Here is a 17,996-nt window from a genome sequence, read left to right as displayed (position 1 = left end):
ACTGTCTATATAGAATTATTACATCTAAGATATATGATAATAAACAACCATTGAATTTAAAGTGAAGTATCCTTCCTGTCCAGGATAGCTGCCATCTATATACATGGACAGCAAATGAGACGGAAGTAGCCATCTTAAAAATTCAAGTCTGTCATTTTATTTTGATTTTTAGAGAGAACATGTTTGTTGTTGAACATTATCATTAATTTTACTGTGATATTGGATTGGTTTTTGTGTTTTTGTTTTGTATTTATATATATGTAATAATGAGTAATTAAATTATAAACAAAATGGTTAGTTATGTAGCTTGTAGCTGCTCCAACACTCTTAAAAATAAATCTTTAGGGATCACTTTTCACAGGTAAGTTGCTAAGTATTCCCTATTCAATTTAGCTACTAGTAATTTCAAGTATAGGTATGATATTTGAAAGGAAAATTTCATATTTTGATAACCGACATAATGATAAAACTAGTAAGTTAAATTGTGTTTAGTTGTTCTAAAGAAATTTATCATCTTAAAGTGAGAAATATATCATTTTATAGTACCTACTCGAGTTTCCCTCGAATAATTGATTTATGTATAATTTATTGTATGCTACCACTAAATAGAGTTTCAACACTAATCTAAGTACTCTACCTACACAAAAATGTTTAATTAACCTAATCTTAATCTCCTAAACTTGAACTAAATTTATTAAAAAACCCTACTTCAAAATTAAACATCAACCAAAACAGCGGATACCCAAGCAAGAATAGCAAGAAATGGCACAAATCGTATGTAAACTTTATCATTTATCGCACCAAAGTTATAGGACAACCTATCCTCTATCAACCTTGACATATCTAAATTTACTAAATTAGGGTTGTCAATGTCAAAGAACAAAACGTCAAATAATAGTAGATTCCGAATTAGTTTAGAGACTGATCGCATGCGCATAAAATGTTCATTTGCGGGTTATTCAGCACAAAATTTTCAGTAACAGTTACATTCTAACATCTTGGAAGAGGCTATAAAGAGGATAAATTCACTGTTGATTCGATATATAGAGAATCCTTAGAGTTATGCACCTAAATGCGCTTCAGTGGAAAAGCCCTGGCAGTGTAGTGGATGTACAAGTTTTTTGGAATATAAGAGTAGTAATGTTTAGATTTCTCAATATTTATATATATATATATATTTTTTTTTTCAATGTTTCAGGAATCACACATAATGGTTACATCTTTTCTGTTAAAGCCCTTCAATTTATAGATAAAATGACATGTTACATTTGGTATGTTAGCCGTAAAAAAGTGTACAATGACAGATGACAACTCGGCTGACAGACAGGAAATGAGAAATGATTACGATGCTAACGCTAGACACGTAAACCAAGCATATACTTCTTTCCTTTTCGTTTGCTGTTTGTAAGCGTATCCTCCATTTTGTTGTCGAACCAATAAGGTTACTTGTATGTTTTGTGTTACTTATAAACTTTAATGTTATAAGAAAATGAGTGATTATTCTGCGGTTGCTCCGCCACCACAACAAAATTTCAATCAGTCCTCAGCTTTTGCAGCAGCTCTGCAACGTGCCAAACAGGTAAGTGATCTCCTAAATGCATTGTTAAAGCGCCAAAATCTGTTTTTATTTTCATTCACGTTTTTATATAATTTTTGTAAATCTCTGAATCATGCAATTCTTTGCATTTCTCTCAATATCTAATTTTTGGTATAGATTGCAGCTAAAATTAACCCAGGAGCTGGTACAAACGACAATAGACAGAAAAGGCCTTTAGAAGACGGTGCAGGTATGTTAATACTCAAGATTTGTTTATTATATTACCTTTAATGTGAAGATCTGTTTGATGCAGAACCGGATGCGAAAAAGGGACCCGGTGCAGTTGGACCTCCTCAAAATCAAGGTCCTCCCGCTTTAGTTAGGCCACAACAAAATCAAGCTATGGGTGGTCCAACTGGAATGGGCGGTATGCAGCAAGTTAATGAAGACATCAGTGTACCAGATAAAATGGTTGGTCTCAGTAAGTATATAATTTATTTACTTAGCTTGAATTGCTTATCAAAGTTTTTGATCAGTTGCGTCAAGTGCTTTATGTAGTTGTTTATGTAAACAAATTGTTTTAAAATTTGTAGCAAAAAATTTACTCACATCTTACTTATTTTGTTTTGATTACATTGAATAATGACTTTGATAAAGACAAAATTCAATAGTTCTGTTAGGTAAATAACATCAATATTCTCAACATTAATTGATATGAAATAGATTAATCTGTTTTGTTAATTATTGCTTCTTTCTTATTTGTATTAAAATAAGGTGTCAGATTTGATGTATTATATTAGATATTGCAGGTTTTAACATGCAATTTTAATTAATTATAAAGTACACAAAACTGAAAAAAATTGAAAAGTTGTTTCAATGATCTATCACTTGATACCTACTACTATCTTATACTAACTAATATTGTATTAATTCTGATGTTCAAAATGTCCATCATTTTCTTTTTTGTAACTTCCATGTTTTTCATAGAATGCTGTTCAGTTAGTACTATTTATTCTATTACTAAGATTATTCAAATGAATAGTGAATAATTCTCAAAAAATGCCATTTAAGTAATTCTGTGTGTTGAAGTATCAACCAGCTATCGTTTAGATTATAATATAACAACTATTTCCTTTATTCAATTTTTAAAGATCTCTTAATATATGTCTGCATTTAAATTTACTGAAAAATATGGTTCCAATACCTGAGCATCTGTTTCTATAGGCTTTGGTAATATATCACTTAGGTGCTGAGACATTCTGTGATAATGATGAGTTTTAATATGAAAGTTTTTTCAACTTCTACTCATTTTTTAGTGGTATTTGGCGAGCTCAGTTAGAATTTTGCCTCATGAAAATTCCTCAAAATGCAATTTTTGTAACTGACCTTCAGTTTGGAAAAATATTAATGAATGAATGAGCTACTTATATATAGAAATTGGATTTTCTTATTATCTCTTGCCATGTTTGAAAGTACTGAACACACTGTTTACACTACCATTACACCAACACTCACAGTTACACTGTCCAACGCGCGTTTTAATAATCAATTTATTGTCTTCAGAGACTGAAGATAAACTGTCTCAGGCTCTAAAGACGATAACTTATAGTTATCAAAACGCACATCAGACAATGTAATTGTGAGTGTGCCAAAAATTCCAACTTAAGTATTTGAAAGTAACTGATTGGTTTTCTGCAATATTTTATATTGTCTTTTCTCTTTTATTTGGATCTTTATTCAAATGATTTCGAAGCAACTTCACAATTTTCATTCTTGGCTTACCCAGAGAAGATATTGCTTCAAAAAATATAATCAAAATTGTTCCAATTTTTCTTTAATCCAAATGACTATAATTATTGAAGAGTGACATACAATCTAATTTGGGATTCTGATCTTATGTACTTACAGAAGCATTTATTTTTTTTATTTATTTACCTTTCGAGTTTAAATAAATAAAAAAAGCGTTTTAATGTTTTATATTTCATAAGAACTAAAAATCAGAATGTAAGCTAGACCCTTTTTTGACAATTGATACATTTCTTTATGAGCTAAAAATTAAAGTATCTATATTTAGTAGTCTCTTCTACTTATAAAATTTGATACTTAAATTGTATTCTCTTGAAACTAAATTTAAATTTTATATTATATTGGTAGTGGTTAGCATTAGGTTAGGTTTAGTTTTTTTTGTTTTCACCTTTTATTTTTGTTGTTTAAGTAATGGATTTCATTCATTCATCTGTTTCTATTTTATATAACTAGTTTATGAGGCAAGTGATTGCTATTATGAGATATTTACTAATAAAATTTTAGCAGCAACACTAAAAGTAAAATTATTTTACTTTTAATGTTGCATACAATTATGAATGGGATCTGGTATAGTGTGATAAATTGAATAAATGAACTCCCGTAATCCATAAAATGATTGTTGCAGTAATAGGTCGCGGAGGGGAACAGATAACAAGATTGCAATCAGAGGCAGGTTGCAAGATACAAATGGCGCCCGATTCTCAGGGTATGTCAGACAGAATCTGTTCACTGTCCGGCCCCAAAGATGCAGTTGAAAGGGCCAAACAGCTCATCTCAGATATAATTCGACAGAGGGGTGGACCCCCAGGGGATGGTAATGCAGGCGAGGATGAATTGCTGCACTCCAACAACCATTCTGATTTTCAAGGTTATTTTCCTAAACATTTTTTTCTCCATTTATTGCATGCAGCATGCTCCAAGTTGGGCATATTGTTACGGAGCTGTGAAGCTTAGAATTCTATCATTTTATTGTTAAACTGCTTACCTGCTTTCTTTGGATTCTTAATTTCTATTCGGGGAAGTAACTAAAGTATATTTGAGTTGTAATTTGAATTCAGTATTATGTGCTTAGAGTAGTATTCTGTACGAGCTGAAAATGTTAAATTTATTGGGTCCACCCCCTAGTTTCGTAAATTGAATAGAGTTGTAGTGTATAAAAGTCATTTTAGTACAATCTATCATTCTCTTCCTATTCTTAAATATTTCATTATTAATTTATATTTTTGAGGTTATAATATGTCAATTTGATAATATATCTGTTTCCTCTCTGCACTGTAACTTATGGCTTATGTTGAAAAGTAATTAAAAATTGATTGAATTCTATTTACTATCTCGTGTTATAAATAAAATTAGAATTATCAAATTGAATTGTCTAAATCATTTTTCATGGTAAAGGATACTTGATATGGGTTACAGGTACAGGTGCTCCATAACCTTCAGTATTAACTGCTTATACTTACTATTACTAACAAATTGATTATATTTAATATAAATCAAATAGAGAGAGATTACTAAACTGCAGAAGATACAAATATTTTAAATGGTATTAGTATAATTCATGAAAGTACCATTCCAAGCCAAAAAACATTAACCTTCCATAAAATAACTACAAATCTTATGATAGTTGCTACTAGATATGATTTTTTGTCCAAGGAACTTCCTATTTCTAATTTATATCATTTTCTTTTTAAAATTTGAAATATTCAAAAATATATATTCATCAAACCCTTAGTTATATTGCTACACTCCACTGGGGGTGCATTTTATAGGTATCATTGTCAATTGAATGAGATTTGTTTCAATTGATTTCACTTACCTTAGTATTTTGTGTTCACAATTACATTCTGAATAAGAGTTCGATAAAATTATTAAATAAGTAATTTATATTAATAAATACCTTTATATAATGCTATTGAAAATATTACAGCTTTACAGAGTGTTTTCCTTCTCCTGTAAGAGATTTTCCTTAGAGATTTATAATTCAGATCGTCGAGAATTTTGTCTATATTTTGTGGATATCTTTTTTGATTTGGAAACGTTGTAGAGAAAACTCGAAGTGTCACAATATTTCATTCAAACTAGAATTTTCGTGAAATAGACATAAAAGTTTTATAGTAGTAAGTATTATATATAACTTTCTTTTTGTTTTCTCCTTTTTATTGGCTTCTTAATATTTTCATATGTTTCTTTCTCTATACATATCTTTTCTCTCTGTATATTTTTCGTTCTGTTTTCACAGTCTTTATATATTCTCCGTTTCTTTCTCTCTATTCTCTTCCAATTTCCTCGCATTTTTCGTTTTTAACTTTTGTCATGAAAAATACTCTTGCAAGTTGGGCCAATAAAAAGGATAAATTCCTTTAAATATAAAAATTATAAGATTCTTCAACATTTATATAGATATTAATATTTAGGTTTAAATGGTGTATTCATATTTTTCACAAACATTTATTTGTAGTTTTCTCAATTTTTAGACAAAATGTACAAATTGACACCTTATTTTGCTGTATATACCTATTTATTTTAAAAAATAATGGAAAGAATATATCTGTAGTGCATGTGCTTCTCATTATTTTTAACTAATAGTCTAGTTGATAAAAAATTATTGAATAAAAGTGTATCAAATATACAAATATGCTAGTGGAAATAATCACCCTGGTACTTGTTAACTAAATGTTTGTGAAACCTCATCCCATTTGTTTTAAAATGTGCTTAATAAACTAACTAGGAGATATTTGTCACTTAAGTTGAATAATACGAGGTAACTTTTATAATGATATAATTTCTCTGAAGGAATAAACAATATGGGTATGGGCGGTCCTGGAGCAGGCCCAGGAGGTCGGAATAGTATAGAAATCATGATTCCCGGTCCCAAGGTTGGTCTAATAATCGGCAAAGGTGGTGAAACAATCAAACAACTGCAAGAAAAGAGTGGAGCCAAAATGGTTGTCATCCAAGATGGACCAAATCAAGAACATGAAAAACCTTTGGTAATAAGTGGTGATCCTCAAAAAGTGGAGTACGCTAAACAGCTAGTTTATGACCTCATAGCAGAAAAAGAAATGAAAAATTTCAATCGCGGAGGTGGCAGAGGACGTCAAGGCCCTAACGATGGATATAACGATTATGGCAGTGGTGGTGGTGATTCAATAGAAGTAAGTTAGTTTTACAAATTTTGTCCATGAATAAAATATATTCAAAATATTCATATTTTAGGTATTAGTACCCCGAACAGCAGTTGGTGTCGTTATAGGAAAAGGTGGTGATATGATAAAGAAAATTCAGTCTGAAACTGGAGCCAAAGTTCAGTTTCAACAGGCTAGAGACGAAGGTCCAGGCGATAGAAGATGTTTTTTGTCAGGAAATTCCAAACAAGTAGAAATGGTAAGAAATCGTTAGTGAAAATACATTCCACAGAATTATTTTTATTTTATTCTTAAAGGCCCGTCAACGTATTGATGAACTAATAGACAGTGTCTTACAACGTGACAATGGTGGTGACGGAATGGGCGGCGGTCCAATGGGAGGTGGAATGCGTGGAGGACGCGGAGGTGGACGAGGTGGTCGCGGCGGTCATCATGGCGGTAGAGGCGGAGGCGGTTTCGATAGAGGTGATAGAAATGGTGGGGGAGACTTTGGTGGGAACCAGTGGGACGATAGGCGAGGTGGCGGGGGCGGTGGACCTGGGGGACATCACGGCGCACCCCAAGATGTTGTTTCATTTACGGTTCCAGCTAATAAGTGTGGTGTGATTATTGGCAGAGGTAAATTTGTTATTTTTTCTTTTATTTCAGCTTTAATTGACATTGCAAGGAGAATCAAATAGTACAAAACTGATTTGCTACTATGGTCAGACACCTTGCTATATTAATTGATTGTTTGATTCACTGTTTGTGTACATCAATTACCAAAAAGGCTATAAACAATCGATACGTTATTAAAACATTATTCTCTTTATGAACATGTTAGTATTAATTACTATGCCAACGCATCTTGGCTTTTTTAACTTCATTTATTTGAATGTGTAAAATATTCTTTGCTCAGTTTACTTGTAGCCCACTGTATAGCTTTGATTAACATTCAAACTGAAGTGAAACACTGATTATATAGTTTGAAATTGTGAGAAATATGTATCTTTAGGGTGTTCCTTTTGACTGGTTTGAATAGTTTCATTGTTATACACCACTAAAAAAAATTTTCCTTTTTATTTACATATTCACTCTTTTATACCATATTTGTATATATAAAAATGTTTGTTATTTTAAAGGAGCAAGTGTCAAATGTATTTTGTTTTTTAGGTGGTGAGACGATTAAACAAATCAACCAACAATCGGGAGCATATTGTAAGCTGGATATACGATCACAGAATCCAAATTCAAATGAAAAAGTATTTTTAATCAAGGGGGATCCAGACTCCATTGAAACTGCTAAGAGGATATTACAAGATAAAGTACAAATGCCACTCAATTTTGTATCTCAAGGCGGACCACAAATGAGCAGCATGCCAACGGTAGGTGTAAGTAGAAAATTTTTTAATTGGCAACATGACAAGTAAAGATACTTTTCATTTTTAGAAGTCGCTTTAAATGATTTGATTCAGCATTTTTAAATAAGAACTAGGAAAAGTAACTTGATTTCATGTACAATCTTACTTACTTTGACAGTCTTTCCATTTCAAGTTATCCTGTTAGCTCATCAATTTGAAATAAACTGTTTACTTTTGGTCCTTGTTTCTCATTTTCAGTTTCCCTCAATTCATCTGTCACTTTTCAGCAGTGAAACATCACAAAGCCTAATTTCATAGTTCCATTTATATAATTATCTATACTTGTCTTGTTCCATTCACTTAAGTAAATAGGAGACTTAATTGTTATATTTATAGGCATACCCTGGAATGGCCCCACAAAGTTACAATCCCCAAAACAATTGGGCGTTGCAAGGTGCAGGAGGTGGCGGTGGTACTCCTGGTGGTGGATACCAACAACAACAATGGGGTGGTCAACCACAGGGTGGAGATTCTCAACCAGCTCCTGGTGCCCCCGTTAATCCTTCTGGTCAACCAGACTATTCAATGCAGTGGGCAGAATATTATAGAACTTTAGGTAAATATAGTGATAAAGTTCCATCACTGATCTACTTTAGAGTCAGTATATTTGATTTATCTGTGGTTAAAATTCTCCAGGAATGCACCGTGAAGCTGACATGATTGAACAGGCTAAAGCAAAAGCAGGTGGTGCTGCTGCACCAGGAATGCCTCAAGGAGGACAAATAGCACAAGGTGCTGCTCCTGCAACTCAAGCTGTGCCTCCTTCTTCAGGTGCACAGGCCGATTTCAGTGCACAATGGGCTGAGTACTACAGAAGTATTGGTAAAATAGAGGAAGCAAAAGCGATAGAAGCTCAAATGAAAACCAAGGTAGATTGAGTTGAAAACTTCGATTGGATAGGATTGGATTGTTTTCATTTGTTTCAGACTGGAACCACAGCTCCCAACTCTGGAGTGCCTACAGCACCTGGAACTCAAACAGGTGGATATTCTCAACCACAAACACAGACTGCTTATGGGGGCTACCAACCACAAGCTACTGCTGGTTAGCATTTATTTTTACATAGTTTGGTTTATTGTTATTCAAAGTCTTAATAGTAGCAGATCGAATGTGATTAGAGCATTGGAAATGGGATTGAGATGTGAATAGAAAAAAAAAAATAATGGGACTTAAAACACTAATGTAACATGAAGTTCAACACGGAAGTCAATATCAACTTCAAAAATCTAACAAAATAACTAACACAATAACAATGAAACAACTATCATAAAAAAGTTTTATGCTTTATACTCTTTATTTTCAATATTTCTGTCTCTAAACTACCCGAAATTTTGGAAAATAGGATTGTTTTTTTCCTGATTTTCAATAAATTGCAAATTTTTTATTATTACTTTTCATCAACTATTGAGTGTTTCGGAAATTTTTTTTGTGTATTCATGTATTCTGGTCATTTATTTGGCGTTTCCTCCGTATTTATTGTTTTATGTTCAAATGCACTTTCTCACATTTCAACCACCTTGCCTAGTTTGCGATGTATTGGTAAACGGCAATTTTTATTAATTGTGCAAAATACTTCTATTTAGGGTATTATGGTGGTCAACCCCAAGGAGCTCCAGTACCCGGTGTACCACAAGGAGGATATGGTTTCCCTAGTTATGGTTACGGTGGCCAGCAAGGAGGAGGTGGTGGTGGTCCATCTCAGGACTAAAATAAAAGTGAGTTGGAGTAAATTATTAATATATTTATAATTATTTTTCTTTTACCTACTTTGGAAAACAATAAAATATTTTTATGGTGCATTTATTGATGAAAAAATTACATTGATATTTATTTACATATCTCATATTTTTTGGTATTGTATAAATGTTATGCATTTCAGGAGTATTTATATATTACGAATGCATACTTTCTTTATTAGCAATTGTTTTCTATGTAGCAATTTTTCCAATTTTTTTTCGCTTACTTTTTAGCATCCTGTTCACATATTTGATTTAAATAACTTTTTTACATATTTTATGTGTATTATAAGTGATAAGATTTGAAGTTGTTCCAGTGTGGACAGGAAGCAATAACTGTTTCAGGTGCCGATTGAAGTAGCGAGATATCAGATTTATATATTTACAGATTTTAGAGTACGGCCGCAATTGTCTACTAAGAACTTCCAGAGAAACTCATTTCTTAGACCTTAAGAATATTTTAAAGAACATACACAGCAGGTATATTTTAACGAGCAGCGTTTTATCCAAAGTAGAAGTTATTTTCAATCACTGTCTTACACACACGCTCGCGCGTCCTTTAAGCTATATCGGGAAAAAAATAATTATTTATATAGGAATATTTGAAAAGTTTATAGGCTTTATACTTTTTTCAATTTTTTCTGTTGATTATGTACACTATTGACTTTATTTGGAAACTAATTCCAATAAAAAAATTAACTTGAATCGTTTATATTTGCTTATTATTTTTATTTCCTTTATTATATGGTCCTTTTGTATATTATTTCTATTTTAATGCAAACATTGTGTTTATTTTATCTTAAATTTTTTGTAAAGGTTTTTTTTCAAAAAGTAGATGTAAGTTTTGAAATTATGAATATTTGTCAGGTGTCATGTATAGGGAATTTGATTGGGACAAGAAGAAAGGACCTACTTTATGGTAAGCTATGTCTAGGTGTGAAAACTGCTCAAAAATACTAAAGGCAACACTATTTTCATCTATGATATGCTTTTAAACAGGGTTCGTACATTTATTAAAAATACATGAATATTTTATCAAAATATTTACAGTATGAACACAAAGAATTTCAAGTTTTATACAGTAGACTTCTTATTAACAGACAAAACTTTTGTAAGGTGTTGTTGAATTATTTAATTTATCTAGAAACTATTTCTATGTGTGGTCCAAGGTTTTTTGAGCTGATGTATCCTTCACAGACCACAAAGTCATCTTCTTCCATTATTTCCATGTAAAAAGATTTGAATGACAAAATTCAGTCTTGAAATGGTTGGATTTTCAGCTTTCTTGGGAGTTGGTCTTTTCCACAGTCAATGATTGATATTATTTATTGATATTCTCATGGTTCTTTTGATGTCATCAATTGTACTACTTGCTGTAGTGGAGGATTTATTACAATTAAGTGGTTCATAATATCACTTTTTTCTTGAGATGCTAATGTTTTGTTCTTTCACTTTTGGTATTAGCTAAGCATGAAATAACTTTTAAACAATGAATGCACACTAAACACGTGTAGTTAAAACTTGAAGAACTTCCACAATACTAGTGACGTGTCTTCTTGCTGGAGATCTGTCATATTTGGTTGAAAAAACACATTTAGCTCTTAATTTATTAATTCATTCAATACATATTTGTTCTGTTCGGCATACTTTTATCTAATCTTCTAATAATTTTTTACAATTCTTCCTTTTAACGTTTTTAAATGTCACCCTGTAACTTTTATGAATTTTGTGTGTCGAAAAACAAACATGATATATTGGAACACCTTTTGACACGCAAATAAATCCTAATATTGACATTAATTTTTGCGATAATACAGAAATGTCAAAAGTTTTATTGGAAGTAATTTGATATTGTCAAATTTGAGGATTTTTAAACAAATGTAATATCTGCTTCGGGGCAACCTTGTGTATTAGGCTAATATCTGTATGATATTGACGCTCCTCGGCGACGTGGAGGCAGTGAATTGGTTAATTACTTTTACCAAAGCAAAAGAGATAGTGTGGGGATAATTTTTGCTGTTTTTACATTACAGATAGTTTTAATTAATTATTAGTTTGTTTTATTGACAACTAATGAAATTTTAGTATATTACTCTCTAAAAAACATTCTTTAATAATTATTTTTTAACCCTCGTTTCGCTTTATAGTTTGAACTAGAGCTCTTTCTGCGATGCAAGATAATGGTATTTACAATTTTGGTAGTAGAATGAGTCTCTGGGATCAAGTCCAGAGAATAAAGTGACAGAGGGGTTATTGTAGCGACTTTTTTTTGACAAAAATTTGAGTTGGTATAATTGGTTCAGATTATAAAACTAGCTATCCACTATGTTATCAAATTTTTGTCATTATTTAATTAATTATGAGATCTCTTAATTTTTCAATATTGTTTTAAATATACAGAAAATTATTTTTGCTTAATTCTTTTTTCCAAAAATTTACAGTCTTTATATTTTATATGAACGAACTCTCGTTTAAATATAATTTTGAGCAAATTCAACAACTAAGAGTTGCTTTTAGTTATGAGTTTGTTTATTGGTAAGCAAAGTTGTCCACAATGTTTATTTTTAAATTTAATACTGTATTACTACGAATTACTTGCTTCATTGTAAATTAAATATGACCTATAACATTATCGTGTTTGTTGTTTCTTTTTTTTTATTATTTTTACAGATCCACCTCATTGCAGTAGGTTGAAAAGTATTTCACCTACTACTTGGCGATCACCTTGTTTAATTGAACTACATATTTAAATTTGTTTTTCAAAATATAAAATTTGCGAACTGAATTATCTTTATTGGGTACATTTATGTTGGTGATTTTTATGAATTTCTTGGTACATATATATACATATATTTTTTTCGCCGATATATATATATTGCTAAAACAAGGTAACTTGCCATTAACCTTCATCCCAATTACATATTTTCCTACCAACTATCGTATTCTATTTGAAAAACATTGATAAAGGAACTTTTTTTTTAAATTACGTTTGTATTTTGTAGCATTTTTTACTAAAAAGGTGAGATGAAGACGTATGAAGTGAGAAGAAGTGTGGTATGGGTTATAGAAAAATAATATTAAATTGAACAACTAATTATATTCATAGTATTTTAGATATATACGATGAAAGTTTTTTAAATCCCAGACATAAGGACTTTTCGTGTTTTTTACAAAAAAAAAAAATAGTATCAGGAAAATAAGATAGCTACTCCTATGGTATATGTGTTATATTCTTTATATTCAGTTGGACACTTTTAATTGTAAAGTATTATTTTTATTTATTTGAATATACAAATCAAATATATTAACTACGTTTTGTAGGTCATCTGTTATTTTCATAAAAATTTAATTTTGTTTCAATATATCTTCTCCCTCCTATCGTTTATATTCCAAGTTTTTGGCTGTCTGATGAAATAAGCATTCTAAAATAGGATTAGGGCTTTTTCAAAAACATGACAATTCTAGATTCAAATGAATACATCTTTGGGTACATCAGTCCGAATAGAGCTTTATTTCTACTTATACTTTCTGATCTAAAATTCTCAAGCGATTGACTCATTAGAACTTTAGTTTCTTTCAAAACTTTCATTAGAATATGCAAATTCAAATTTTATAAATTGAAGAAATCCAGCAGTTTAGATATTCTTTTTTATATACAGTGCGTGTCATTTTGAGATATGTTTTGGTCAGAATTCAGCAGTTGATTTAAATAATACCAGGATATGCTACTCTACTTTAGTATTGTGCAATGGAAACTAAAATCTGTTGTTTATCTACGAAATTTGATATTTATTTGGCGTTTTGGAAGTGTTGTGACTATATTATATCTTTGCAGTGATCTTTCAATTGAACAATCAAATTTTGTTACTGTAATTTCTGAAATGAATGTATGGTTTATATTTAATAACTTATTGCTTATTAAATATTTTACACAATTGACATTTATATTAACACTAAGCTTGTTGGCAATAATGATTTATGTTGGCAGAACTTCGAATTTCTTTTTTCATGACCTTTAGGTTTTTTTAAAAAAATGGTGATGTAAATATATTTGGAAAAAATGTGTCTTATTTGGTAGCAAGTGTAAAATGATGGTAACGGTAAGAATATTGTAAGTTCATGTAATATAAATGTTGCATCATGCCCCAATTATTTAAATTTCATTTTCACTTTTATTCTTTATTATAGAACGTTTTAAGGTATATTATAATCTGATATTTCCACGTTTCTATTATAATTTCTATCGTACAATTTTTCTATTTGTGCAATTGTTGATATAATAACCGTATATATTTTTTAGTATATTGATATGTGTACACATTTACAATTTATATATTTTCGCATTCAGTCATATTTCCATTTTTTTTTATTATGATGATTATTGTGGGCTTTATTTTCTCAATTATCTTGATTCCGTACATTTGGCTCTTGATTCCGTACTTTTGCTAGTTTCTACATTATTTATATCTGATTTCATGTCAGAAATGTTGGGAACCCAAAACGCGCCCACAATGAAATTTGAGAGAAAGAGGGAGAAAAAATAAGAGGCTACCCAACAGCCGAGATAAATGCCCTCAACAAAAATATACACTATGGACGGTCGATGGTAAAATGATGAGGGGGTCGGAGCGACCGGTAAGTGAATTTTAGCCTAAACAAGTGATATCTAATTTAAAAATTTATTTAAATTTTCATTTTCCAATTATTGCAGAAAATATTTGCCTTTAAAAAAATTTGATTGCCATACAGAAATGTTTTATCAAAAATTCAAAATCAAATTTGTTGGAAAATGCAAATAATTAAAGAGGGTTTGTTTATTTATCTCTATGATTTCAATTGACTTTCATATTTCCTTCCAGGGAAGGTTGATACAAAATTGTCTCTTAACTTATGTCTTCTTTTAAATCTCATGCAATAAAAATTTTGTGTCGTTATACAACATATTTTGAGATGATAAAATTCCTAGTTGACTTACCATCATTTTATACCACCAGCAATTATTGAATCCAACTTCTCTAAAATTACAAAACAAAATTGAAAGCTGTTCGAATTCTTATCTAAAATGCCTTTCCATTTTTCGATATTAGCAGCTATCTTTTTTATACAGGGTTTTTTAATGAAACTTTAGGAAATTATTCTAAAGGATTAAAACTTTATATCTTTGATTATTGTTATAATTAATTATGTTCATGGTTAAATTTGTTTAAATTGTTGTCTACTTGTGTTATAATAAAATTTTCGTTCGGGCTGTAACCACTGACTAGTTTCGACGTTATTACGTCTCATCAGAATGGTTTAACAACTTTCGTTCGATTTTGAGACTCGAACTGAAGACAACGTCGTTATTTGTCTCATCTAGTCGAACATTCCCCAGCGATCGCTAACTTGCGCCATACCCACTTCCATCTGCGAACCACTGATCAGGTAGAAACCTAGTGTAGTCACCGACAATATAGATTCCAATGGTAAATGAGGTGTGTCAAACATATCAAAATAAATGTTTTCTACTATATACCTCTCTAAAATTTATTCTGCGGTTCTTCAAAGGAGAAAATAACTACTTTCCTGGTCAATGCATCTGCTCGGTTGAGTTTACCTTCCAGTATAGATATTACTGTTTAATGGCTTCAAAATGTTTTAAAGCTAATACTTTCTGCGATTTAAATAAATACGCCGACCTTTCTCTTTATATACATACATAGATGATGATTTTAAGTTTGGCTTTCCTTCAGGTTATTAGTAGTTTTTACTATGCTACTAACAATATCCCCAGGTTGTTTTTCTCTTCTTATAAACATGTTCTAATGAAAAAGGATCTAAAAAGTTCCTAATGGAAAGCCAAATTGATAGAATATAATTTTTACAATTTATGAATAATTTCTACATTTCTCAAAAATTCTTGCAAAGCTAACTGATACACTACTATCTAAAAATTTGGAAGCATGAAGGTCAATCGAATAAAACAAGACAAAGTCATCCAAACATATTTGTATTGTTACGCAATAGGGTACTTGTATGGTTTGAGAAAAAATTTAGTTCTGGATAGTTTATGTACAACTTTTATTATGTTTTTTTATAATTCTTTGATCAAAAAAATTATTGAAAATTCAAACATTTTGTAGGTAGCTTAAACATTTCAGTAAGGCTGCCATATTGCGTGACGTCATAGGTATAAAATCAACAATGAACATATGATACAAAGTAACTTGTGTTTTGTTTTGAAAGAATGTGTTTGGTTTGAAAGTGTTGTCGTTTTAAAGGTCCCCAAGATGAAATTTTTGCTATTTTCAATCAAATATTTAGATATTATTTTTTCTCTTTTAATTAAATATTTTACTTTCTGACCTTATTTCATATTATAAAATGCAAGTACCCTATTGGATACGAAATAACATTTTGGCGTCCACTTTCCTTTATCAGTTTCCCGTATACTCTAAGCCTAGTATTATATAACCGATTAATTTAATAATCTTCACTTAAACTTGTTGAATTCATTATCCTAAAGAAATTCAACGAAGTCTTTTCTTGACCAAGAAGTTCCATCATGTTTAGAGTGCTTATAATTGCAGGTGAAACTATTACATTATCACCACCTTCGTTTGATAGTAGATAGCGTCCATACATCAGTCTATTTTTTATTGTTGACTTATTATAGTCAAAAAATTTTAGTAGCATCGCATTTTGTTAGTCTCGTCAACACAAAACACATTCTTAATAGTGATTGAAATATGTACATTCTGTTGTAATCTCGAAGTTCATAATACTCAATTTTTAATGAATTTGTATTTTGTTTTGTCAAAACAAATGCTTCCAAACTTTTCGATTGTATTGTAACAACTCAGTATAAAAGTAATACTTTTATTTTTTTGGAAATTTGAATGTTTAAAACACTGGGAGTCGTAAGATGTCGTTGTTTATTCCCACTTCTATTAAAAACCTCAGTAAATGTGAAAATTTAATATGGTTTATTAAGTATTGACGAAATATCAGAATATTCATCGCAAATTCTCCATATTCAACAAATTTTTGCTCTGTATTTTTATTTTTAGCAAAAAATAGTTTTTTGCAATCCCCATTTCTTTTTAAAAAAATATTGAAATTTTACACGCTATGGTATATATTTCAAAATGTTTTTAAATTATATTTGATGAGTATAAAAGTGGAGTTTAACTAGTTTATTTTTATAAATACTGCTGTTTCCACATACATAGTTCTATTTGTTAGAGAAAATTTAAATCTGCAAAATTTTACCATTAATGTCAACTAAATATGAAATTAACTATAACATGAATTAGAATCTAGTTCTTAAAGGTCAAATTCAGTTTATAAATATTAGATGAACATTGTGATAAATTTTAAAAGTTTATCAAAAAATGAGTACCTATTTTTACATTCTTTTTATTTTTCTATTTTAAGCAAAATAAAATCTATTATTCAATTATTTCGTTTTTTTCTTCCAATTTGTCCCCTAAAGTACAATTTAAGTACATCTAAACATGCACTGAGTATAGCCGTATTCCCATGTCTATTAAGGGTATCAGATTTTAATTAAGTTACTTACTAAACACGTTTACTACTATACTACTCAGTTAAACCGCTTGGGGCGCGCTTACAATGAGTTATTGTCTTCAAACACAAAGTGTGTTCCAGTATCAATATTACTAACATTTCCAGTAATTAAAAAAACTAGGAGTAAAGTGCTTCAAATTAAAAAAAAATGATGGTAATGCAATTTCGTTCCAAAGGTAAGTGCTAAACATTTTCTTTATTTTACATACATAGTTTTTAATAAAGTGATCATATTGCGTCAATCTTCATCTGTATGATGGAAAATTTTTTCTCCGAGATTTTATATCACATGGGTTGTACAGTCCATAGATCTGAAACGATGCAATTGAAAATTCGCTATTACATTTTTGACAAAAAACTTATAGATCAAATTTAGCCTTTTTAATGAAAGGGAATATTCTGTGTATTTACATGTCCAGTTTGGTGGCAAATGACACGTTTAAATTATACTACTGGCTACTCCACAACTAAAAATTTTAGTTTTAACTACAGTTAAGCCGCATTATTTGCAATAACTGAAACATTAATCTACTGTTGTCATCAAGCCACTAACAAAGGGGTGCTAACACAGATGAAATTTTGTTATTTCTACTTTTTGACTTCGATTCAGAATAGATTCAGGAGCCATCGACTACCTCCGACAAACGTTAGACCGAATAGATATATCCAATCTGTAAAACTTGTTCATTTGAATAGCATTGCTGATATATGCGATCAATAGTTTTGAGGGTGGTAGTGTTTAAGAATATCAAAATCAGTAAAATTTATTTTAATGATGCAGTTATCCCAATGTTATACGTCC

At 30.4% G+C, this 17,996-nt stretch overlaps 1 protein-coding gene across 12 annotated transcripts; it reads left to right on the top strand.

Moving 5' to 3' along the window:
• Positions 1-163: 163 nt before the first annotated feature.
• LOC130898257 (far upstream element-binding protein 1) lies at positions 164-17,066 on the top strand. 12 transcript variants are annotated; one of them, XM_057807425.1, is made up of 14 exons: positions 164-361; positions 1,199-1,579; positions 1,715-1,787; positions 1,836-2,018; positions 3,969-4,211; positions 6,137-6,498; positions 6,560-6,727; positions 6,786-7,107; positions 7,642-7,859; positions 8,226-8,445; positions 8,526-8,758; positions 8,816-8,933; positions 9,473-9,604; positions 10,014-12,257. In XM_057807425.1, the coding sequence occupies exons 2-13, from the start codon at positions 1,490-1,492 to the stop codon at positions 9,595-9,597; spliced, it is 2,355 nt and encodes a 784-aa protein (XP_057663408.1). In that variant the 5' UTR covers positions 164-361; positions 1,199-1,489; the 3' UTR covers positions 9,598-9,604; positions 10,014-12,257. The 12 variants fall into 12 exon arrangements, with proteins under 12 accessions (XP_057663408.1, XP_057663487.1, XP_057663474.1 ...); XM_057807457.1 differs by lacking the exon at positions 164-361 and adding an exon at positions 912-1,137 and having other exon boundaries at positions 1,851-2,018; positions 7,642-7,853; XM_057807504.1 differs by lacking the exons at positions 164-361; positions 3,969-4,211 and adding an exon at positions 897-1,137 and having other exon boundaries at positions 1,851-2,018; positions 7,642-7,853.
• Positions 17,067-17,996: the final 930 nt, after the last annotated feature.

Source organism: Diorhabda carinulata, chromosome 1 (assembly GCF_026250575.1).
Source record: "Diorhabda carinulata isolate Delta chromosome 1, icDioCari1.1, whole genome shotgun sequence".
NCBI classification, from domain to species: domain Eukaryota; kingdom Metazoa; phylum Arthropoda; class Insecta; order Coleoptera; family Chrysomelidae; genus Diorhabda; species Diorhabda carinulata.
This window is presented reverse-complemented; position numbering and strand designations above follow the sequence as displayed.

Bases quoted from the DNA above. Each gene is read 5' to 3' on its own strand.
- LOC130898257 (XM_057807417.1), top strand. From the start codon at position 1,490: ATGAGTGATTATTCTGCGGTTGCTCCGCCACCACAACAAAATTTCAAT. The intron at 1,580-1,714 runs GTAAGTGATCTC...TTTTTGGTATAG, and splicing joins CTCTGCAACGTGCCAAACAG to ATTGCAGCTAAAATTAACCC. The intron at 8,759-8,815 runs GTAGATTGAGTT...CATTTGTTTCAG, and splicing joins AAGCTCAAATGAAAACCAAG to ACTGGAACCACAGCTCCCAA.